This window comes from Balaenoptera physalus (genome assembly GCF_965194825.1).
Source record: "Balaenoptera physalus genome assembly, chromosome: X".
In the NCBI taxonomy this organism is placed as follows: Eukaryota; Metazoa; Chordata; class Mammalia; order Artiodactyla; family Balaenopteridae; genus Balaenoptera; species Balaenoptera physalus.
Genome location: NC_138903.1, coordinates 74,193,424 through 74,218,288, shown reverse-complemented (window position 1 = coordinate 74,218,288; position 24,865 = coordinate 74,193,424). Strand labels below are relative to the sequence as shown.

Sequence of the window (24,865 nt, the reverse complement as noted above, 5' to 3'; positions counted from 1 at the left end):
AATGATATGGCTGCAGTACCCCTTCCAGAAATCTGGACTGAGAAAAGGTTTTCTAGAGTCTGAAAATCAGTGAGTAGGAAAATTTATCTGGAGTCACAGGACCTATAAACATGCACAGAAACTGTAATTTCAAGAAAGGGAAAACTATTTTGACCCTCCACCAGCCTAAACACAAGGAAGAGATTCTATAAGCATGAGATTTCAGATTGCCCGAGTCCCAAGGTTAGAGGTGACAGGCAAGAAGGGAAAACAGCTCCAATAAGATCAGGCCTATAAAATCCAAAAGAAAACTGTTTGCCCTTTGGAGAGCATATTTTTTCCTAATGTAAAATATGACACATTGATTTTGCTACATAAACATATTTTTTTTAAATAAATGAAAGGGTGACATCAGAAAAATACAGTACTTTAAAATAGTTTCTTTGAATCTGGAAACCATTTCAGTTGACCAAAATGCACCACTGACCATCTAAGTACCAACTAACATTGCAAAAATCCCTCACCAGAATTAGTGGGTCAAATGGTACTGCTTGGAGAAATTTCAACAGGCAATATTTTGAAAAAGAATTGTACTTCTGGTCTCGGCAAAGATGTTAGGCCGTTTTACAGACCAATATGATTATATAATTTATGTCTTTGGATATCTCTTTCCTTTTATAGGGATTCACATGGTTTATATTATGTCAAGTAAGTACCTGTTTGTATTGGACATGTTAACAGAGCGAAATTTTTCTGAAAAATAAAGTATAACCTTATATATTATAAGAAACAAAGTGTTAAATATAAATAGCCTAAAACAATCACTAATATTGATGCAAGTAAACATTTTAGTTGGTAGTCCATAGAATTTTTCATACTTATCTTAGATATCAGAGACAAACATGTCAGCTTCAAGATAAAACAATTATTTATCCCTTCTAAGAATAAACATCTTTTAAAAGAACCAGATACTTTCAGGTTTGTGAATTTTTAACAATAGAACCTTTGCTTAGAGTTCTGTCTAGTCCCTTAGGCTACCTACTGCAGCCTTGATTCCTTCTCTGATTAATATCTAATGAATTCTTTACATCTTCAACCTATGGAAATAAAGCAATTAAAAAATTTCTTACGTTGTGCACAATGTACAGTCAGAAAACAGCAGGAGATGAACAAAATTTGAGTCAATATAAACGTGCAATCCACCATCGTGAGAGTAAGACAGAAATACAAACAGTCCTCACAGCAGCACTTAAAGACTACTGCAATTATGAGAGAAGATCAGCGAACAGAGACTGTGAGTGGTTAATATAGGAGATAAGTGAGCATGGATTTTGAACTTTCTCCTCCAGCCTGCATAAATTACTAGATAACTTTTTCGTTGTACACTTGTTGGTTCCTCACATCTATAGTTCCTATATATAGAACATACATGACTTGTATGAGTTGTATACTGCTTGTGTTTAGTCACAGGCATTTGTTACTTGTAAAAACTATTTGTTCATCTTTGTACTAGGTTTCATCATGTTTTATTATTTGCCAAAAAATCCCCCACATCTTATGCATGAAATATACTGCTACGAATGCAGTTTTCAACCCTGTGCAAATCAGAGATCTCTGACCTTATAGCCACCAGGACTGCTAAACAGTAATCTGAGGATATCATTGAGTATCATTGGCAAGGAGAAGAGATGAAGAAAAAGTGAGAAAAAAAAGCAAGTGGAAAAAGACAGAAAGAGTGAAACAGAGGTAAGGAGAGTTGCCAGGAAGAGAAAATAAGGAGGAGACAGGGAAGGAAGTATTAGGCAGGGCAACAGACACAGATGTAATCCAGCTGGGACACCAGGCTTTCGTTAAGATTCATTCTCTCTCTCTCTCCCTCTGTCTCTCTTTCTCTCTCCCTCAGGTCTACATTTGCCAAGATGTCACTTCACATTCTGCTAACATTCCCTACCATATATTTTCCATTTAGGTCATTTTGATAAGTTGTTAACCTTCTACCCACTGTGTATCTCAAATTCTACTACTTCCCTTACCTATTGGCAAATATATTTTATGTACTATTTCCTGCTTGGAATGTATGCATTTTGTACTTTATTCTCCACTTCTTCTTCCTGGAAACCAATAAAATGGAATTTTCATGAGAATGAGAATTCCAGGGTGATTCATGCCACCTGTTAATGCAAATAATCTTTTATCTACCTGGCCACGTTGACCTACTATAATTTATTTGTTTCCAATAATTATATCTCATTTGAAAAATAATCTCCTTGTTTTAGAATACTTATAGCAGTAAAATAGGTATTTCATGGTATTAGTACAATATTTTGAGAATATATATACCCATCTTTGAAAAATGGGAATTTTAAAATTTATTTCTATTATCATGAGAACCAAGTCCTTATTTGAGTGTTTAGTAAGAAATAAGATACAAAGGGTTATGAACCACAGAGAGTAGTAGAATCTAACTCTATGTAACCTCTGCCAGAATTCCCTTCACAAAATTACACTGGCCTTTGAGATGAATCTCAGCTTCTCTTGGTTCAGAATTTATAGATTACTATTGTCCCTAAAGTGCTCTGCTTAAACATTCTGGTGACAGGTAACTCAGACCTTCTGGAAGCAGCCAGCTCTGCCAGAAGTATTAGTCCTTCTATTAAACCAAAGTCTACTCTCCTGAAACTTCCAGTCAATATGGAGCAAATTCACCATGGACCACTGAAAGACCTGCCATATGGTGAGACTTCAGAAGCACAGCGGCAGACAAGTTGTGGGAAGAGAATATTTCAGCTAACTTATCTCATTTACTATGGGTGTAGTTAATGTCCCCCTTCTTCATCTCTATCCTTTCTAAGACAATAAGATTTTTTTGTACTGAAAGGAATGAGTGACAATAACATTTTTAATAATAATGATAACGTTGCTTATCAACTCATACGTTCGTTCTTAACTTCTCTTGCCTACTTAAGGACTCTGCTCAGCAATGCTTCCCTCTCTCTTCTGCATTAGAATTTTTGGCTCTCCATTGGATCACTCCCATCAATAAACGTGCTCTCATGCCAAGCAGCTCAAAAACAAACAAAAATCCCTTGACCTTACATCTTTCTCCAGGTATTTTCCTTTACTCCCATTAACAGCAAAACTCCTCAAAGGAGATGTCTAGACTTGTTATCTCCAATTTTTCTTCCACTTTGTCTTGAACCCACTTCAGTCAAACTTTCTTCTCATTATTCCACTAAAACTGCTCCTAGCATGCTCACCAATGATTAACATGATGCTAAATACAATGGCCAATTCTCAATTCTCAACTTACATGACTTATTTTGGTGACCGTGTGTTCCAGTTTGCCCAGGACAGTCATGGTTTTAGCCGGTTCTACCCACATGATTATTAATACTGTTATCTGTCACTCTCATAAGTGTCCCATTTTGATCACCCCACCATACCTATTTGACACAGTTGCTTACTCTTTATTTCTTGAAAAACTTTCTTTACTTGGGTTCCAGGACATCCTTCTCTTTTGTTTTTCTTCTTAGTTTTCTGGCCATTCCTTCGGAGTTGTCTCTGTTGGCTTGTTAATTTCTTAACCCAGGTCTATAGCTAAACCTCTTCTCTTTTCTATCTCACTTCATAGGAGACATCATCTCACCCCAGGCAAATGACTCCTGCATTTCTATCTCTACTCCAAACCACTCAAAACTCCAGACTCAAATATCCAACAACCTACTTGACATTTCCACTTTGTTGTGTAATAGGTGTCTCAAACTTATTTCCAAAAGCCCCTTCTGATCTTTCCCCTTAAACCAACCCCTCAAATTCTTACAATAGACTAAGATTGTACATACTATAACCATATATCTTTCTAATTGCTTCCTTGTTTACTGAGCTTTAAACCACTACACTGGCCTCCTTACTGTTATTCCAAAATGTTAGGCACTCTCCTTCTCTGGGACTATGTACTTGTTGTTCCCTCAACCTGGAATTCTCCAACCCCAAATATCCAAAAGTTTCACTCTTTCATTCTTTCAAGTTTCTGCTAAATGTCAACTCTTAAGTGAGGCCTTCCCTGGCCACCCTAATTTAATTTTGCATCACCTCCACAACACCAGCTCTTCCAAATTTCCTTCCTTGTTTTATGTTTTTTCATAACAGTTATAACCATCTGACATTCTATACATTTTGTTAGCAGATTATTTCTGTCTCCCTCAATTAAAAGGTAAGATTCATGAAGGCAAGGATGATATTTAAGCAGAGATTTAAAGGAATTAAGGGAGGAGTCACGAGGTTTTCTACCTGAAGGGCATTCTGTGCAAAGGGAACAGGATGACATCATGTTACCGAACCAAACTTGGGTTCACTTGCTTGCGTGCAGTAAAGCCAATCTACTGACATCGGGTTGTGGTGAAGGAAAGTGCAGTATTTATTGCAGGGTGCCAAGCAAGGAGTCTAGGGCAGCTAGTGCTTAAAAGACCTGAACTTTCTGAAGGTTTTCAGGGAAAGGTTTATAAAGACAGAGTGAGGGAGTGGGGTTGTGGGCTGTGTGATGGGCTCATGGACAGTCTTCTGATAGGTTGGTGGTGAGGTAATCAGGAGTCAACATCATCAACCTTCTGGTTCCAACTGGTCTGGGGCAGCATACTGTTAACTTCTACCTGGTGGGGCTTTCAGTATCTGCAAAACAGCTCAAAAGACATGGCTCAGAATATTATCTATAGTAGGGGTCTCCAACCCCCGGGCCACGGCCTGTTAGGAACCAGACCACACAGCAGGATGTGAGCAGTGGGTGAGTGAGCAAAGTTTCATCCGCTGCTCCCCATCTCTTCCCATCGCTCGCATTACTGCCTGAACCATATCCCCCATCCCCATCCGTGGAAAAACTGTCTTCCACGGAACTGGTTCCTGGTGCCTAAAAGGTTGGGGACCACTGATCTATAGCCCTTGAGGAGGAACTAAATGTCCTTGACTTTGTTTAATGGCTAAACTATTATTATTTTGCCTTGCTTGACTGTTTTCCTTTTTTTCTGCATTTTCTCACTTCTCTGATTAAATGTACTCTTTGGAACTCGGGGAAGCTTAGGAGGCTACAGTTTTTCTATAGACAAGAAGCAGGTGGAGGACATGGAGGGGTACTGCTCTGAGAAGGCTCCATCGGGTCCTGCTCGGTTACAATTATATGACTTAAGTTTTTAAAAGCATCACATTGGCTACTGAGAAAATACTTCAAGGGTAAATGGTAGAAGCAGGGGGAAAGTAGAAAGCTATCATGGCCTTCTGGTTTCAGCTCCCATATGTGAAGAGCTTGTAAGTCATCACTCCCATCCTTACAACAAGGAAAAGGCTGAACAAACTGAAGATCAGTGATTTTCTTAGACCCATCAGAGAACTGAGGTCACAGGCCAAGTCATTGCCCCCAAAACTAGAGTGACAGGCGAACATAGAAAATAAAAGTCCAGATTGTCTTATCTGGAATAGAAGCCACTGGAGCCAGTAACTGGTAGAAACACTTAAATGCTAATTGAAGAATTGCTGGAGGCTGAACATCCACCAGCTGGAGAGTTAAAAAACTCCTGGGGCCCAGTCTAGGGGGTGGGCACACTTTCATTAATTTTAACTCCAGGAGCCCCACCAGATTCTCATGGTGAAGATCAGAGGAAAATTTCTCATACTTTGGGCAGGTGGAGGGGAAAAGTAATCATACTGAAATATGACCAGAGGAAAATAACCACTTTGAAATGTCCATAGAGTTCTTTTCTCTGTAACAAAGGCCTGCCCTCAAGGGAAACTACTTTACCAGAGCCTTATCTGACTTAAGGGAAGGGCATTTAGGCAACTCCAGCCCCCTATAGTTTTCCTTTTTCAGATACAAGAGGTGAAAAACAACTAAGAAATACTTCTGAAAGTCACAGCCCAAGGACTCAGGCCCACTAACAAAATGGGATCTAATCACAAGATTGTAGAATGCTTCCCCTCCCCAATACCTTACTGCCACATCAACAGGGTTGCAGTATAATAACAGTGGACTACAACTGAGAGAGCTGCAAGTCACAGACTTTATTTAAGGAGTCTCTAGGAAAATCCAAAGACAGTAGGAGGCAAAAACAAGGACACTAGAGGACATTTTAGCCACTGACACCACAACTATAGCAAACAGTAAGTACAGCCTAACTCCAGCTAAACATAATATCTCACAGTAAAGGTCTACCTACATTAGCTCCTTCTACCTCATACATTATATCCAGTTTTCCAAAAAAAAAAAAAAATTAGCATGCTAAAAAAACATGCTAAAAAGCAGGGGAAAGAAAGTCTGAAAAGCAAACCAAAACAAGTATCAGAACCAGATTCAGATATGGCAGAGATTTCAGAATTATCAAATTGGAAATTTAAAATTATCGTGATTCATATGCTAAAGCTTCTAATGGAAAAAGTGGACAGCATGGAGGAATAGATGGGTCAGGTAAGCAGAAAAATGGATGCACTAAGACAGTGTCAAATGAAATGCTGCAAAGCAAAACACTGTAACAGAAATAAAGGACACGTTTAATGGGCTTATTATTAGACTGGACATGGCTGGCGAAAGAATCTGAGCTAGAAAATATGTCAATAGAGAAAGAGAGAGAGAGAGAGAGAGACCTCCATCAAGCTCATTGCCCCTTCAGTTATCACTATTTCTTTCTTCATAGCACACCTAGTTGGAAGAGTAACACTCATTCATTGCTTCTACTCCTTCACTTCTTATCCATTCCTCAGCCTATTGCAGTTTGATTCCACTTCCTTCATTTTACTGAAATCGAAACTGTACTCAATAAGTTTATATACAACTTAATTGTTGCTAAATCCAGTGGGTACTTTACAATCTTTATCTCCTGAGAACATTTACAGCATCTGACACTGGTGACCACTCCCTTCTGGAAACTCTCTGCTCTCTTGGCCTCTGTGATGTCACTATCTTTCTGACTTTCCCCATACCTTTATGGACAATTCTTTTCAATCTTCTTCAGGTGCTTCTCTTCTTTCATTTAGTCTATATACATTGGTACTCCTTAGGACTCTATCATTGGGGTTTTAATCTTCTCACCTTCTATACTCTTTATTGAGTAACCTCGTTGTGATTGTGTCCTCGAATACCATGTCTTTGAAAGTAGGTCTAAATCTATCTCCAGCCCAGATGTCGAACTGCTAACTGAATATCTTTGCTTGGAAATTTCAAAGATACCTCAAATTTGATTATGACTGAACTCATAATTTTGCTTCCTTGCCTGCTCCTTTCCCTTCTTATTTGTCATGTTTCATTAAACTTTGCTCTTATCCATCTACTCACTAAAGCCCCAAACCTAGGGATCTTCCTATGACTTACCATCTCCCCCATCCTCACATGTAGTCAGTCACCAAGTCTTCTCACTTCTACCTTCTAAAGAATTCCTGAATGTGTCCCTTTCCCCCCTTTCTCCACAGCTTTACTTCAGAACCTCTTTTTTTTTTTCTTAAATCTAGATTAAAGTAACAATCTCTCAACTAGTTTTGGCTCTTTCCTCTTTTCATTAGATTTATCTCTAAAACACAAAACTTGTCACTGTTTTGCTTAAGTTCCTTCGATGGCTTTCAGTCACTTCTGGATAAAGCCAAACTCCTTAGCAAAGTCATGCCAAGTTCTTTCAAGATCTGGCTCCCCCTGACCTCTTCAACTTCATGTATTGCTACTCCTCCTTCCCTCACACTCTAAGCATTGAACAAGTTGCAGATTTCTGGAATCCTCCTTGCTTTTTGTTATCTCCAGATTTTCATAAAGGCTTCTTTTACTACCTGGAATACACCCCACTCTCCTTTAATATGAATAACCCCTATTTCTCAACTGTAACTTAGCTCAGAATGTCACTTCCTCCAAAAAGCCTTACTTGGCCCTTCAGTTTGAAACAGATGTTCTTTTTGTCTGCTCCTTTGGCAGCCTCTGCATATCTCTAGCACAGCACTTACACCGACTTTTTTATCTATCTATCTATCTACCTATCATCTATCTATCTCTCCAATAATACTGAAAACTTTGAGAGCAGAGATTTATCTTATTCATCTTTGTCTCCTCAGAGCCTAATGTAATATCTGTCTGACATATAGTAGATGATCAATAAAATTTTATGAATAAATGCTTAACTGAATGAATGCTTTTCCCCTTTATTCAATCTAATCTCCAAATTTCTACATTCTCCTTCACTCATTTCTTCCCTTTCTTATGAGCCAAACATTTCTCTTTTTTGATTTAATGTCTTAAAGACTTCTGTCTTTAAGTTTTCCACTGGGAGAAAACTTTGTGTGTTTGTGTGTGTGTGTATACATATACACACACATATATATTCAAATAACTTTTATGTTGTTATTACTGAAATAGAATACTCATTCATTAGAGTTCATATACTTTTAGAGTTTTAATTCTGAGCACAGAAGAAATATTTGCTCCTGGTACAAGCTTATTTTATTTACTTCAAAAGCTCCCTAAAATATCTATTTCTTTCAGTTTATTTTTGTGTAATGCAAAGAGATTAATTTACTCTTTTCCATATAAGGTAATATACATACAGTATTTGCTTCATCATCATTTATAATTATAGAAAACAGGAGGAATTAAAATAATTTATTCATGCAAAAGAGTTATGTAACTACTAAATGGCAACGCAAGACAATGATATAAAATAACTTACATTATGGCATGGGTTGAAAAAATTCAGTAACAATTCAGTTTTTTTGTTTGTTTGTTTTTTAGTATCAGTTTTTCTGTTATTTGCCAACAGGATATGGAGGAAATTAAGATCATTAGATCACAAAATGTTAAAACTGTAAGCTGCTTTGTTTTACAAATGGTGAGAATGAGGTTCAGGGAAGTTAATGCCTTCAATCAAATCACACAATTTAGATTAGGGGCTAATGTGAATTAACATTTCTGTTTTCAGACCTGATACTATGAATAATAATAATAAAACCTACATTTGTATAGTGCTTTAAAGTTTAAAAAGTACTTTCAGATGCATTATCCTCTTTGATCCTCAAAACCATCTTTGAGGTAAGGCAAATATTATCCCCAATTTATAGATGAGAAAGCAGGTGAGGTGGAGGAAGGGCTTAAAGAGATTAAATAACCTCTCAAATTTATATAACTAGTAAAGATGTAGAGTTGGGACTAGGATTCAAGTCTTTTGGCTCTAAATCACACAATAAATCACAATAAGCTAAATAGGAATCTGAATCAGCAAGTTAGTAACAAAAATTAATTCGCTCTTTAATTTAATTTTATCTTCTCCTTTTGGTAAAATACCTCACTAAAGAATTATAAAATGGCAGACTTTGAGGAAGTTGAGTTGATAAATTAAAATACTCCCTGAGTCTGTTTTCCAATGTTTCAAAATAATTTTGAACTTTGATTCATGAGTCATTTTAACTATGGTGAATAATTTCCTATAATGGTATACATCAGCTTAAAATAATCAGCAGGGTGAAATTTGTAATGAGAGGAATAAAGGTCATCATTGGATATTTCAGCCTCTGGAGGTTTGCTCAAGTCTTGGGCAACTTATTAGGTACCTAGCCCTGTGCTAGGCCCTGAAGGGATTTTTTAAGACCAGGAGCAACACAGGATTACAATGAGTGAGGCATACTTAAATCTCTTAAACTACATCATGGGTCAAGCAATTCTTTCCCTTCAGAGTTCACTAAGAACCTTGAGCAGGCAGTTCACAATTTTTGAAGAAAATCACACATACAAATTTAAGGCATTGCTTAGCAATGGATCACATATTCGGTGAGGTCTTCAATGGAATAATTCAAGAAGGAATTGACTGGAATGTGGAAGGACAGTTTTAGTATTGCAAGTTTCATGGCATTGATACATTGCAAAGAAAACTTACAGTTTGCTAGTAAAAAGATTTGAAAAGTACTTGAGCATTCAAACACGGTTTTGGGGTTTTTTTCCTACAAGATATATATATATATATATATATATATATATATATATATATATATATATATATATATACACACATACATACATATGGTTTTTCATCTGAAATCTGTACATTGCATGTTATGTTACTGTAGATGTTTGGTTAAGTAAATTCCTACGGGCTCATTACAGATTGACTTTGAGATAAGTTCTCAAGTGTGCAGAGTTCAGAAATGTTATCTACCATTTACATAAGCCAATGGGCAATTCTCCATTCTTTTTTCTCTCCCTACACACACACACAAAACTTTCCTGTTTTTCTACCTTCAAATGGAAGGAAGAAAAATCATGCTTCAGATTTAAGCAATACAGGGCTCTTTTTGCTTTTGCCTTCATTTTTGCCTGGCCAACTCCTAATCAGTTTCTTCCCAAGGAAGATACCTACTTTTCCACGTTAAAAGAAAACCCAACAAATTATTGGGTTACCCTGTGCTGCTCTCTCATAGCACCCTTTGATTCTTCTTCACAGTACATATCACACCTTTTTCTCTAGGCAGATAGATATAATTTAATGTCTGTGTCCCCCAGGGACCACGCTGGCTTTGTGCACCAGTGTATTCCCAGTGCATAAAGTGATGTCTGGCACATAGGTACTCAGTACATATTTGTTTAATGAACAAAGTGGAGAAGAAAGCTGGCATTTATTGAACACCTGGTCCTATGCTAGACACTTTCGCATAACTCACATTTATTCTTTATAACAGTTTTGTGAGGAAGATACTATTAGCACATTTATAAGAGGATGAAAGTCAGAGAGACTAAACAATTTTTCTAACATCACAAAATTATTAACTGGCAGTGTCAGGATTCAAACTGAGGATCCTCTGACTTCAAAGCTAGTGTTCTCACTCTACCATGTTGCTTCTTCTTTTATTTTAAATTGAGATATAATTGACATACAACATTGTGTAAGTTATATATCGCAACATGATCACTACAGCAGTGTTAGCTAACACCTCTATCATGTCACATAATTATCCTTTCATTTTTTTTTTGAGAACAGTTAAGATCTAGTCTCTTAGCAACTTTAAAGTTTATAATACAGTTTTGTTGTCTATAATCACTAGGCTGTGCATTAGCTTTCCAGAACTTATTTACCTATTAGTTGCAAGTTTTTTACCCTTAAACAACATCTCTCCAGGTCCCCCATCTCCAAGCCCTTTACTACATTGCTTCAGTATCTGTTTAGTGTGACTTCTCTATTGACTCAGTGATGTAAAGGAAGTACTAGCAAGCCATATTTAAAAGAAACAGAAGGAAGGAATAAGGCAAATATTTGAAGCTAAATACTTTCACTTCATTCCCAAATATCTAAATATCACAGAGAAAGTTGGATTACAAACAACTATCCAAATACATTTTTGTAGAGTAGCATATTGATAAATCATGGCATCAGTAGCACAGCCCTGAACTTTTAAAAACATATTTTATTTTGGGTATTTTTTTAAATTTAAAAGGTAATATGTCTACAAATAAGAAATGCTGTAGAATGTGTGGAGAAAAGGGAGCCCTCCTACACTGTTGGTGGGAATGTAAATTGGTGCAGCCACTATGGAGAACAGTATGGAAGTTCCTTAAACAACTAAAAATAGAGCTACCATATGATCCAGCAATCCCACTTGTGGGCATATATTCAGAGAAAAACATAATTTGAAAAGATACATGCAACCCAATATTCATAGCAGTGCTACTTACAATAGCCAAGACATAGAAGCAACCTAAGTTTCCATCAACAGATGAATGGATAAAGATGTGGTACATATATACAATAGAATATTACTCAGCCATAAAAAGGAATGAAATAGTGCCATTTGCAGCAACACGGATGGACCTAGAGATTATCATACTAAGTGAAGTAAATCAGACAAAGAAAGACAAATATTATATGCTATTGCTTATATGTGGAATCTAAAAAATACAAATGAACTTATTTACAAAACAGAAAGAGACTCACAGACATAGAAAACAAACTTATGGTTACCAAAGGGGATGTGGGATAAATTAGGAGTATGGGGTTAACAGATATGTACTACTATATATAAAACAGATAAACAACAAGGATTTACTGTATAGCACAGGGAACTGTATTCAATATTTTGTAATAACCTATAATGGAAAAAATATGAAAAACAATATGTATATATATATATATATATATATGTATAACTGAATCACTTTGCTGTACACCTGAAACTAATGCAATATTGCAAGTCAACTATACTCCAATAAAAAGGTAATATATGCTCCTAATTTAAAAAAGTCAAACAATACAGAAGTGTATAAAGTAAAACCCCAAATCCCTTACCTTCTCTCCCAATCCTACTCTTGGGCAGTAACCAGATTTGACAGTTTGATGTGTTGTGAACATGCCTTTTTTGTTTCTGAAAAATCATCTACACTTTCCATTAAAAAACTGTCATGAAACTCATAATTGACAGTTATTATTACCAGATGTTGGTAAATGTTTTGCATTTAGTGTGCTTGTTCTTAGAGCACATCTTCTTCGTAATAATTGAGATGCAGGGTTAAAAGGGCCACACAAAGTTCATATAGTTCTTCCTACTTTAGGAAACCTGTTCTTCCGCCTTCTTTTCTTTCTTTCATATAGTCATTCATTTATTTATTTACTCCAATATGTATTGAGTGCCTACTATATGTCTGGCACTGGGAATACAATCGTGAACAAGATAGACGTGGTCCCTGCTCTCGTTACAGGTTAGAGGGAAGAGACAAATATACTATTTTAACTCAGGGTGATGAATAGTATGAGAGAATGTGCTTCTTAAACTTTAGTGCACAGCAGAATCACTTGGGATTCTGGCTAAATTGCAGGCTGGTCCTACACCAGACCCACTGAATCTGGAGGGTGGATACTAGAAATTTGCATTGTAATAAGCTCCCAGGTGGTTCCAATGGGAGTGTTTTCTTTCATATATAGAGGAAGAAGGGGTGCAATAGGGAGTGAGTGGGGGGCAAGTTTGTTTAAAGGGAGTCAGGGAAGACTTCTGCAAACAGTATGTCTAAATTGAGACTTGAACAGTGAGTCAGAATTAACTAGGCAATTGGAAGTTGAGGTTTGGGAAGTGGGTAAGTGCATAAGAAGAGAGACTTGCCTGAATCTGAGAGGGAGAGGGCCTACACTCAATAAATGAAAGAAGTTCAATATGGTTAAAGAATACAGTTTGAGGAGGGTAGGTAAATGACAGGTGTGTAGGTGGGTAAGAACCCCCATGGAAAGGGTAGCTTGAGGTGATAACCAAGGTTGGTACCACAGGGATTGTTAACATTTAGAGGAAGTGTGGAGGAGGAAGAGGTCAAGAAGACTAACAAGGGCCATTCAATTATTTTCTGTCATATCCTTGGTCAATTAACTATCTCTTTTTTTCCATTTATACATATATCATTTTCTCTCTAAATATAAAAATAATCCCTTACATTTGTACTTTCTTATACATTTTTTCTTTTGAGTGGACCCTCACAACAAATCTGTGAGGTGGTTTGGGCAGGAATTATTATTTCCATTTTACATATGAGAAAACTATGGCTCATAGAAGTTAAATTTCTTAAGGCCTCAAAGTTGCTAAGAAACACAGAATTGATTCTTGAACTAGGATTTTTTATGTTCATTATGATTTGTTTTGGGGTTTGTTGATGTCAAGTTCAATGTTCTTGTACTCTCTATTTCCCTATTTGAGGGTATTATGAATTCTGACTTTATCTTCCAAAATTCTATACATTCCAGCCAGCTGAAAGCCATTACAAAGTTGAGCATATCATCACCAAACTAGTGATGATGGCACAGGGCCCAGGGCCAACTTAAGCAGGACCTATTCTTTTTCACCTCTCTCTATGATGGATAACTCTAAATTTTTTGTAACAGATAGGCTTGTAGAAGAAAAAGAGTGTGTCTTAGAGTATATGTTGCAAAATCACCAGCATCTTTTGAGTACTTATTAACTAAGCACAATATTCATGGTAATAACCTTTTCTATAACAGCGCAGGATATTACAGAAGATAGTTTACTGCTATGATTTTCAGTTTCAAAGTTCAAATGAAGCAGAACTCTCTCATCAAACACCATTGACATAAACTCAGTTTCTGGAAATGTGCTTCCTTTAACTTTGCTTCCTTCTATTTCGCATATTTCCTAATAACTCCAAAGGGAACTGAATTATCAATTTCATCAACTTTCTTATCCTTTTTAGTCTGCTTTCACCCCATAATTATGTTCTTCTTAAGAGCTTCTAATTTTACTTTTCATTTTCTCCAAGAATATTACTTCTACACTAGAGGTGGAGAAAGACTGTCATTATTCCTGTTTTAGAGTTGGGATTTCCTTTTAAACTGGGGACATTTCAGAAAGATAATAACTAAGTGGCTAAAGGTTAGTAAGATTAGTGGGTACAATTAAGGGGAAGAGAAAATAAAATTTCTTTGGGGCCATAGCTACAGTATCAGTCCCCTGCCTCCACCATACTCTGGAGGGAGAGGCTTTCCCAGAGAACTAGTTCAGGAGCAGGGATATTTGAAGAGACTAGAAAGGTAAGATTATAATAATATTTAATTGGGTTACTAGGCAGTTTAAAAGGAGGAGTCTTTGAAGGGGAAAAAGCAGGATTTAAATTACATTAAATTTCTTAATAAGAATTAAAGCAAGGATAAGTAATTTCATAAATATTTCTTGAATTATTTTATTCTAGTACTTGAATTTTTTTCTTTTTAGTCTTTTTTTCATTGAAGTATAGTGGTTCAGTTATATATATATATATATATATATATATATATATACAGTTTTTCAGATTCTTTTCCATTATAGGTTATTACAAGATATTGAATATAGTTCCCTGTACTGTATAGTATGTCCTTGTTGTTTATTTATTTTATATATGGTAGTGTGTATCTGTTAATCCCAAGCTCCTATATTATCCCTCTCCTGCTTTCCCCTTTGGTAACCATGAATTTGTTTTCTATGTCTGTGAGTCTCTTTCTGTTTTGTAAATAAGTTCATTTGTATCATCTGTAAAGATTCCACATATAAATGATATCAAATGATATTTTTCTTTGTCTGACTTACTTCACTTAGTATGATCATGTCTTGTTCCATCCATGTTGCTGCAAATGGTATTATTTCATTCTTTTTATGGCTGAGTAGTATTCCATTGTGTATATATATCATATCTTCTTTATCCATTCATTTGTTGATGGCATTTAGGTTGCTTCCATGTCTTAGCTATTGTAAATAATGTGGCTATGAGCATTGGGGTGCATGTATCTTTTCTAATTAGAGTTTTTGTCTTTTCCTGATATATGCCCAGGAGTAGGATTGCAGGATCATATGGTAGCTCTATTTTTAGTTTTTAAAGGAAACACCATACTATTTTCCATAGTGGATGCACCAGTTTACTTGGATTTTTCCTTTTAGTCTTTTTAAAACTTGAAGTATAGTTGTTACAATATTGTATTAGATTCAAGTGTACAGCATAGTGATGCAGTATTTTTGCAGATTATACTCCATTATAAGTTATTACAAGATCCTTTTAGTTTTTTATTCATTTAATGTAAACATAAATTTATCCTGATTTTACTCTTTGTTATTAAAATAAAATGGAAAAACCCAGAAATTTTAAATATCATTAATTGCTACTAATGGTATCAAAAAACTCTTTTTAAGGATAGCTTTACTCCACCGATTTCCTCTGATTCTCCTTAAGATATTTGAGGAGTTAGAATTAAGAAAAATTTTTTTTAACTTTAAAAGAAAGTTCTAACTTGACACTCCCTGGATATTTGCTGAAACTTGTATACTGAGGAAGATCATTTGCCTAAGAGTCCTATATATCAAATGCCAGGTATTCAAGCATCTTAAGTAGAGCTTTTGTCTGGGCTTCATCTACTGCTATTTTTCCAAAAAAATTCTGTTTTTTTCCGGAATATTTAAAGTGATATTTATTTAAAAATTTATTGCACAAATATGTTCACTGGAAAGTTGTTTGATACCACAAAACTGGAAACAATTAAAATGCACATCAAATATGAGGTTGATTAAATAAAAGAAAGCATATACATGAAGAGTGAAGTGACTGCATCTGGTTCAGAACAGTGGGCTCAGGAGGTCACACTAGTCCTGGGTTTGAATCTTGACTCAACCATTTCCAAGTTGTGCGATCTCAGGCAGGTTAACTTCTCTAAGCCTCAGTTTCCTTCTCTATGAAACTGGGATCATTGTGCCTACCTCACTGCGAGGATTAAATGGGATTATGTATATAAAACATGTGTCATAGTACCTGAAACTTGATAAATGCAGGGCTCAAACAATTTGGCACATGGTTGGTGTTTAATAAAGATTTGTTGAATGATAGCAAATTTTAAAAAGTGTTATATGTTATGCTATAGCAGCTGGGGAAGACTAATAATACATTGTTAAGTAAAGAAAGATAGTTACTATGATGTCAATTTTATTTAAAAAATTATATATACATATATATATATATAAAGAGAGAGAGAGAGAGAGAGAAAGAGGGAGAGAGAGAGAGAAATATATAGAGAGAGACAAAAAATAGTTTTGAATCATTGAAATGTAAAAAATGGTTATGTACAGATAGGACTCTGAGAGATTTTTAATTTCTATTTTATGCATTTCTTAGGTAACTCAAATGTCTCCCAGTCTTCTGGAGCCATTTATTCCTGTAATAACCAAATGTCTTGAGTTCCTACCCCAGGTAACGGCAGGGTCTATGCTCTCTACCCACCCCTCTTCCTCTAAGGTAACCTTCTTCTTAGATACCTGTTCATGAATTAGTCCAAGCTTCAGTTTTCCCAGTCCCTGGGTTCAACTCCTGCAGCTGCTGTCTTCTTTCAGCACCTCTGTCAGGCATGCAGCCTTCATCTCTCCATTTTCATGGACCCAAACCACCAAGCCTAGTCTAGTGACTTTCACTAAATTACTGGTAAGTGTTTTTCCACAGAACATCTAATAGGAGACAATTTAAAACTGAATACTGAAACCTTAAAGAGAACATTTACTGGCTATCTTGTGCCCTAGACCTTAGCCTACCACCATTTGGCCAGGTACTGCTCCTCAAGCCAAGAATTCTTCCTTTCCATTTAATTTCTCTTTTCCTAGTTCCTGAAACACCCAGCCTCTTTCTCCAGATTGCTCCCTGGAAAAAAAAAAATCCAAGTTCTTCTTTTTATATGCAAAGAAATCTAATTTTCAGTCCTCATCCCAGACTAGGCTCTGGCTGGACCCAACTTGCCTTTCACATAAGGTTACTGTTGGGGAACTTTTCTAAACAAAAAAGCAATGCACCCCTGATCTACACCCTCAGCTAAGCAAAGAGACAGCATAAGCAAAGTCATGATTTTCCCTTAATTGGAAATTTGCTGATAATATCTGGAAAGGAAGAAAATTCATATTCTTGGATGTGCTCAATTTTAACCAGTGCAAAATCTAGAGGTAATTTTTTGTCTGTCTGTTACAGATATTTTCCAAATGTTTTACAATGAGCATGTATTCTTAATAAAATAAAATACAACAAATATTATAAAAATATTAATCTGTTCATTGATGAATGTCTTAAGTTTTCATTTCAGAAAATATCCCCATATGTTAGTTCTGTTCTCCTTGCCTTAAGTGCTTCCTCACCCCGCTCCCCACCTCCTGCCTTTTCTTTTTCTTTCTTTTTGTTTGTTTGCATTTTACAGGGGTAAAAATAAAAAGCTTGTGAACTTAAAAGGGACAGGAAAAAGATGGGCTCTGAGGTATAGGGAGATTCCAAAAAATTTGTCTGCTTGCTATAGATGAAAATTATATAAACGTCTTTCTCAATTGTGAATATTCATTTAGATGAAACCAAGCTGGGGTCAGAATTCCAAATAAAATTGGACAGGTACATGTAAAAGTATGAAACTAGAACACTCCCTGACAGCATGCACAAAAATAAACTCAAAATGGATTAAAGACCTAAGTGTAAGGCCAGACACTATCAAACTCTTAGAGGAAAACATAGGCAGAACACTCTATGGCATACATCACAGCAAGATTCTTTTTGACCCAGCTCCCAGAGAAATGGAAATAAGAACACAAATAAACAAATGGGACCTAATGAAACTTAAAAGCTTTTGCACAGCAAAAGAAACCATAAACAAGACCAAAAGACAACCATCAGAATGGGAGAAAATATTTGCAAATGAAGCAACTGACAAAGGATTAATCTCCAAGATTTACAAGCAGCTCATGCAGCTCAATAACAAAAAAAACGAACAACCCAATCCAAAAATGGGCCGAAGACCTAAATAGACATTTCTCCAAAGAAGATATACAGATGGCCTACAGACACATGAAAGAATGCTCAACATCATTAATCATTAGAGAAATGCAAATCAAAACTACAATGAGATATCATCTCACACCGGTCAGAATGGCCATCATCAAAAAAATCTAGAAACAAATGCTGGATTTTACATAGCATCTTCAGAAAAGGGGGTCTAATATATTGTAGTAATTAGAGTTTAAGTGCATAAACATATCCATGTTTTTAGACCTATGGGAGGTGGCTTATACATCATATTAAATTAAAAACATTTTGGTAGAGCAGACCATGAACACACATTTTGAATTCTTAGAATTTGGCAGGTATTGGCTTACAAAATTTACCACCTAGACTAGATCTGTAATAAAAGATCTGTATGTTAAGACTAAAATTATATTTTAGAAAATTTCTGATAATATCTGGAAATGATAAAGACCTGAAATTTAAATAATATGTACACTTTTATTAAATATAAACAAGATTGCAATGTTTGTTTGTTCCTAAACTGGATTACATTTCCACCTTGTGGCAAAGACTTATTATTGATGCTTTTGTTTAAATATTGCAAAAAACTATTTTTTCCCTGATAATATACCAGTTATAGTGTGGAGATAATTTGCATGGCTGATGGAGACAGTCTCATTCTGTTTCTAAGATGGAACAAGTTGTGTTAATAAGTAACTGTGAGCAAGAATATGCATTTTCGTGCATCCCCTTAAAATCACCATTGTATAATGTTAAAAAAAAACATTAAAAATTAAAAACAAACTAACACCCAAATCACCTTCAAGTGATGGAAAGTTCATGAGCCAAAGTACAAAAGAAACTTGTTAAAAATTCTAGATCACTAAACTATAATTTTTAATTTTACCCCTTTAAGGCATCAGCCAGAAACCTAACACGTCTCCTCCTCTTATAAAGCAAAAAAGCAACGTCAGTCATCCCCACAATAAGTTATGAAAGTGATTTGATTTTGTAAAGCAAACAGCAAAATTCCTTCACCTCTTTTCTGGCATTTCAGAAAAGCCAAAATGAGAACTGGGTTTTCCTTATTTTGTCTGGAGTTTCAGTTGTGTGACTTAAATCAAGTTACCTAACCTCTCTGAATCTCAGTTCCTTTACCTGAAAAATGAACATAATAATATAATCTACCTCACTGGATTATTGTGAGCATTAAGTGAGCTAATATAAGTAAATTGTTCCTTAGAACCATGCCTAACACCACAGGAAGCATTCATAAAATTTTAGCTCTCATTGCTATTACAGGTTGATCAAGATCAGGAATGTACCTACATTTAATTTGTGTTAGGTTTGGCATAGCTCTGCGATGTGACTTGATTTGTCTGTCATGCTAAGAAGGTGGGCTCTCTAGTTTTCATTTATAGCTAGTATAGGCAAAATGGTGAATGTACTCTTTAGTTCTATTCGAAACTTCCATCTATGGGATGGGCCTTGGACTCTCCCCATCTGGCATGTATTAGATTTGGAAAATTAATCTTTCTAAGTTCCAGTTTCTTTATTGATGAAAATGGGGAACAAGAGTATATATCTCACAGGGTTGCTTTGATGATTAAATAAGTTATGCATACCTAAAGACCGTTTCACAAAGTGTGAGACTTCACAGCTTCAACCAATGTTTTCTGGTATGTTTAGAAAATAAAAGACACTCCATCTACAACAATATTAGCACCAGTTATATAATATACATTGTTGAGGAAGTGAGCCAACAGATAAAAAGATGGGAGAGGGCTTCCTTAGTGGCGCAGTGGTTAGGAATCCGCCTGCCAATGCAGGGGACAAGGGTTCGAGCCCTGGGCCAGGAGGATTCCACGTGCTGCGGAGCAGCTGAGCCCGTGTGCCACAACTACTGAGGCCCTCGCGCCTAGAGCCTGTGCTCCGCGACGAGAGAAGCCACTGCAATGAGAAGCCCGCGCACCACAATGAAGACCCAATACAGCCAAAAAACAAACAAATAAATAAATAAATGTATAAAAAAAAAAAAGATGGGAGAAGGAATTCTGAAAGGGGAGATGGGGTGAATGGACAATATACCTGATGTTACAGATGTGGGGGGTGGAGAATAAGCATAGCGTGTGTAAGGGGCAGGATAGTGTGATGGTGAAAACCGTGGAATTGGAATCAGATAGACGTGGGTCTGAATTCAGGCTCTTTGCCAACTGTTCAGGTCTTGGTTAGGTTGCCAAACCTTTTGAATCAGTTTCCTTAGAATTGGGGATAATAGGGTTGCTGTGGAATTGAATGACAAAATGTAAAGTGCCTCCCACTGAACCTAGGTCATAAAATAACTCAATAAATAGTAGCCACAGTTATTCTTAATTATTTGTAAAGAAATATTTTCTTCATTAGGGACTTGAGCACCTCAATAGGAGAACACTTTTAAGCATTCTATTTTCTATGGTGTGGGGAAAAGGTAATAAGTGGAAGTCAGAACAGAAATAGGAAGTGAATTATTTCAGGGCTGGGGCATGGGGAAAACAGAAAGGGTTAGGGCAAATATCCTTACATTTGTTGGTTAAAACAGTGGACACTCTCAGGGTGAGTGTCAAGCATATGCTCTGAGATTCCTCCCAGCTTTTTGCTTCAGCCTCTTAAGCTCTTGGGAGGAGGAAATAAAGTGGTGTAGCAGCCCCTGCCTCGCCCCTTTCCCACCACGTGGGGGAGCACGTACACACGTAAATAAAGGCATTGTGACTTCATCACTGTGACGCAGTGATGGTGCAAGGTGGTGAGGCAGTAATACTCTCCCAGGGTCATTTTCTTCTTCCCCTCACTACCAGCCTGTTGGCAGGGAAAGGCCAGATGACAACCTGAAACCCAGCCAAGCCTACAGCTGTGATAGCTGGTGAGGTCAACTCCAGCAAATCGGAGGCATCAATAATCTTCTTTAGGTAGCACTCCTTTATTTTTCCCATTCTCATCTTGATAGAAGGGTATCTCGAAGAACGAATCAAGTTGAGATAAAATAGAAACATCCTACAGCCTCCCACCACAGCACTGTAGTTAAGGGCTCCTGTTACATGAAGGCACTTAGTCATTGGCCAACCAGTCGTCTGCCAACCCATCATCCACCAACTAGTTCTAAGCCAAATAGCCCTCAGCCAACCAGACACGAATCAACTGGGTATGAATCAATCAAGCTTACCAGACATGAACCAGCCAGGCACGATCTTACTTGGTATGAACCAATTGGACATGAACCAACCAAGTACAAGCCAACCTGACACTAACCAACTGGGTCAACCAGGCACGAGGCAACTAGGCCTGTGCCAAATAAGCATGAGGCAACCTGGCACATGCATGCAGGCCTGAGTCAACTAGGCATGAGGCAAACAGTCGTGAGCCAATCAAGCACGACCCAATCAAGCACAAGTCAGCCAGGCCTGAGTCAATCAGGCATGAGTCAACTGCAACCAGACCCGAGCCAATCCAGCATGAGTGAACCAGGTATGAGGCAACCATGCCCAAGCCAATACAGCACGAATCAACAAGGCATGAGGCAACCAGGCCCAAGCCAATCAATCATGAGTCAGCCAGGCATGAGGCAACCATGCCCAAGCCAATCCAGCACAAGTCAACCAGGCCCAAGCCAGTCAGGCACAAGCCAAACATGCATGAGCCAAACAGGCAGGAGACAATCAAGCATGAGGCAACCAAGTGTGAATTCTTTCCGAGTAAGACCTGCGGAGGCTCGAAACTGCCTATGTTTTCCTCAAAGAGTTTTATAGTGTCTGGCCTTTAATCCATTTTGAGTTTATTTTTGTGTATGGTGTTAGGGAGTGTTCTAATTTCATTCTTTTACATGTACCTGTCCAGTTTTCTCAGCACCACTTATTGAAGAGGCTGTCTTTTCTCCATTGTATATTTTTGCCTTCTTTGTCATAGATTAGGTGACCATAGGTATGTGGGTTTACCTCTGGACTTTCTGTCCTGTTCCATTGAGCTATATTTCTGTTTTTGTGCCAGTACCATAGTGTCTTGATTCCTGTAGCTTTGTAGTATAGTCTGAAGTCAGGGAGCCTGATTCCTCCAGCTCCATTTTTCTTTCTCAAGATTGCTTTGGCTATTCGGGGTCTTTTGTGTTTCCATACAAATTGTAAAATTTTTTGTTCTAGTTCTGTGAAAAATGCCATTGGTAATTTGATAGGGATTGCATTGACTCTGTAGATTGCTTTGGGTAGTATAATCATTTTCACAAAATTGATTCTTCCAATCCAAGAACATGGTATATCTCTCCATCTGTTTGTGTCATCTTTGATTTCTTTCATCAGTATCATAATTTTCTGAGTACAGGTCTTTTGCCTCCTTAGGTAGCCCTAGGTATTTTATTCTTTTTGTTGCAATGGTAAATGGGAATGTTTCCTTAATTTCTCTTTCCAATCTTTCATTGTTAGTGTATAGGAATGCAAGAGTTTTCTGTATATTAATTTTGCATCCTGTGACTTTACTGCATTCATTGATTAGCTCTAGTAGTTTTCTGGTAGCATCTTTAGAATTTTCTATGTATAGTATCATGTCATCTGCAAACAGTGACAGTTTTAGTTCTTCTTTTCCAATTTGGATTCATTTTATTTCTTTTTCTTCTCTGATTGCTGTGGCTAGGGCTTCCTAAACTGTGTTGAATAACAGTGGTGAGAGTGGATATCCTTGTCTTGTTCCTGATCTTAGAGGAAATGCTTTCAGTTTTTCACCATTGAGAATGATGTTTGCTGTGGGTTTGCCATATATGGGCTTTATTATGTTGAGGTAGGTTCCATCTATGCCCACTTTCTGGAGAGTTTTTTTTTTTTTATCATAAATGGGTGTTGAATTTTGTCAAGAGCTTTTTCTGCATCTAATGAGATGATCATATGGTTTTTATTCTTCAATTTTTTAATATGGTATATCACATTGATCGATTTGCATATATTGAAGAATCCTTGCATCCCTGGGATAAACCCCACTTGTTCAAGGTGTACGATCCCATTAATGTGTTATTGGATTATGTTTGCTAGTATTTTGTCGAGGATTTTTGTGTCTATGTTCATCAGTGATATTGGCCTCTAATTTTTTTTTGTGACATCTTTGTCTGGTTTTGGTATCAGGGTGATGGTGGCCTCATAGAATGAGTTTGGGAGTGTTCCTCCCTCTGTTAAATTTTGGAAGAGTTTGAGAAGGATAAGTGTTAGCTCTTCTCTCAATGTTTGATAGAATTTGCCTGTGAAGCCATCTGGTCCTGGACTTTTGTTTGCTGGAAGATATTTAATCACAATTTCAATTTCAGTACTTGAGAATAGTCTGTTCATCATATTTTCTGTTCCTTCCTGGTTCAGTCTTGGAAGGTTGTACTTTTCTAAGAATTTGTCCATTTCTTCCAGGTTGTCCATTTTATTGGCATATAGTTTCTTGTAGTAGTCTCTTATGATCCTTCGTATTTCTGTGGTGTCCGTTGTAAATTCTTCTTTTTCATCTCTAATTTTATTGATTTGAGTCCTCTCCCTTTTTTTCTTGATGAGTCTGGCTAAAGGTTTATCAATTTTGTTTATCTTCTCAAAGAACCAGCTTTTAGTTTTATTGATCTTTGCTATTGGTGTCTTCATTTCTATTTCATTTATTTCTACTGTGATCTTTATGATTTCTTTCCTTCTACTAACTTTGGGGTTTTTCTTTTGTTCTCCTTTCTCTAGTTGCTATAGGTGTAATATTCAGTTGTTTATTTGAGATTTTTCTTGTTTCTTGAGGTAGGATTGTATTGCAATAAACTTCCCGCTTAGAACTGCTTTTGTTGCATCCTATAGGTTTTGGGCCATCGTGTGCTTTTGTCATTTTTTTTCTGGATATGTTTAGATTTCCTCTTTGATTTCTTCAGTGATCTCTTGGTTATTTAGTAGCGTATTGTTTAGCCTCCATGTATTTGTATTTTTTACAGTTTTTGTTTTTCCTGTAATTGACTTCTAATCTCATAATATTGTGGTCAGAAAAGATGCTTGAAACGATTTCAATTTTCTTAAATTTACAGAGGTTTGATTGCTGACCCAAGATGTGATCTATCCTGGAGAATGTTCCATGAGCACTTGAGAAGAAAGTGTATTCTGCCACTTTTGGGTGGAATGTCTTATAAATATCAATTAAATCTATTTGGTCTATTGTGTCATTTAAAGCTTGTGTTTCCTTTTTTATTTTCTGTCCGGGTGATCTGTTAATTGGTGTAAGTGGGTTGTTAATATCTCCCACTATTATTGTGTTACTGTCGGTTTCCCATTTTATGGCTACTAGTATTTGCTTTATGTATTGAAGTGCTCCTATGTTGGTTGCATAAATATTTACAATTATCTTCCTCTTGGGTTGATCCCTTGATCATTATGTAGTGTCCTTCTTTGTCTCTTGTAATAGTCTTTATTTTAAAGTCTATTTTGTCTGATAAGAGTATTGCTACTCCAGTTTTCTTTTGATTCCCATTTGCTTGGAATATCTTTTTCCATCCCCTCACTTTCAGTCTGTGTGTGTCCCTAGGTCTGAAGTGGGTCTCTTGGAGACAGCATATATATGAGTATTGTTTTTGGATCCATTCAGCTAGTCTGTGTCTTTTGGTTG

At 36.6% G+C, this 24,865-nt stretch overlaps 2 protein-coding genes across 2 annotated transcripts in view; one reads left to right on the top strand and one right to left on the bottom strand.

Annotated features, from left to right (window-relative positions):
• The window catches only part of LOC309653117 (uncharacterized protein), a 68,927-nt gene extending 63,421 nt beyond the window's left edge, over window positions 1–5,506 (bottom strand). Inside the window, exon 1 of the mRNA XM_082447488.1 lies at window positions 1,110–5,506. Coding sequence (XP_082303614.1) covers window positions 1,110–1,185 — 76 coding nt within the window. The 5' untranslated portion in view covers window positions 1,186–5,506. The remainder of the gene's footprint in view (window positions 1–1,109) is intronic.
• Window positions 5,507–18,417: 12,911 nt separating this feature from the next.
• The window catches only part of SATL1 (spermidine/spermine N1-acetyl transferase like 1), a 28,987-nt gene continuing 22,539 nt past the window's right edge, over window positions 18,418–24,865 (top strand). The window contains exon 1 of the mRNA XM_082445683.1: window positions 18,418–22,014. Within this exon, the coding sequence (XP_082301809.1) occupies window positions 21,589–22,014 (426 nt within the window). The 5' untranslated portion in view covers window positions 18,418–21,588. The remainder of the gene's footprint in view (window positions 22,015–24,865) is intronic.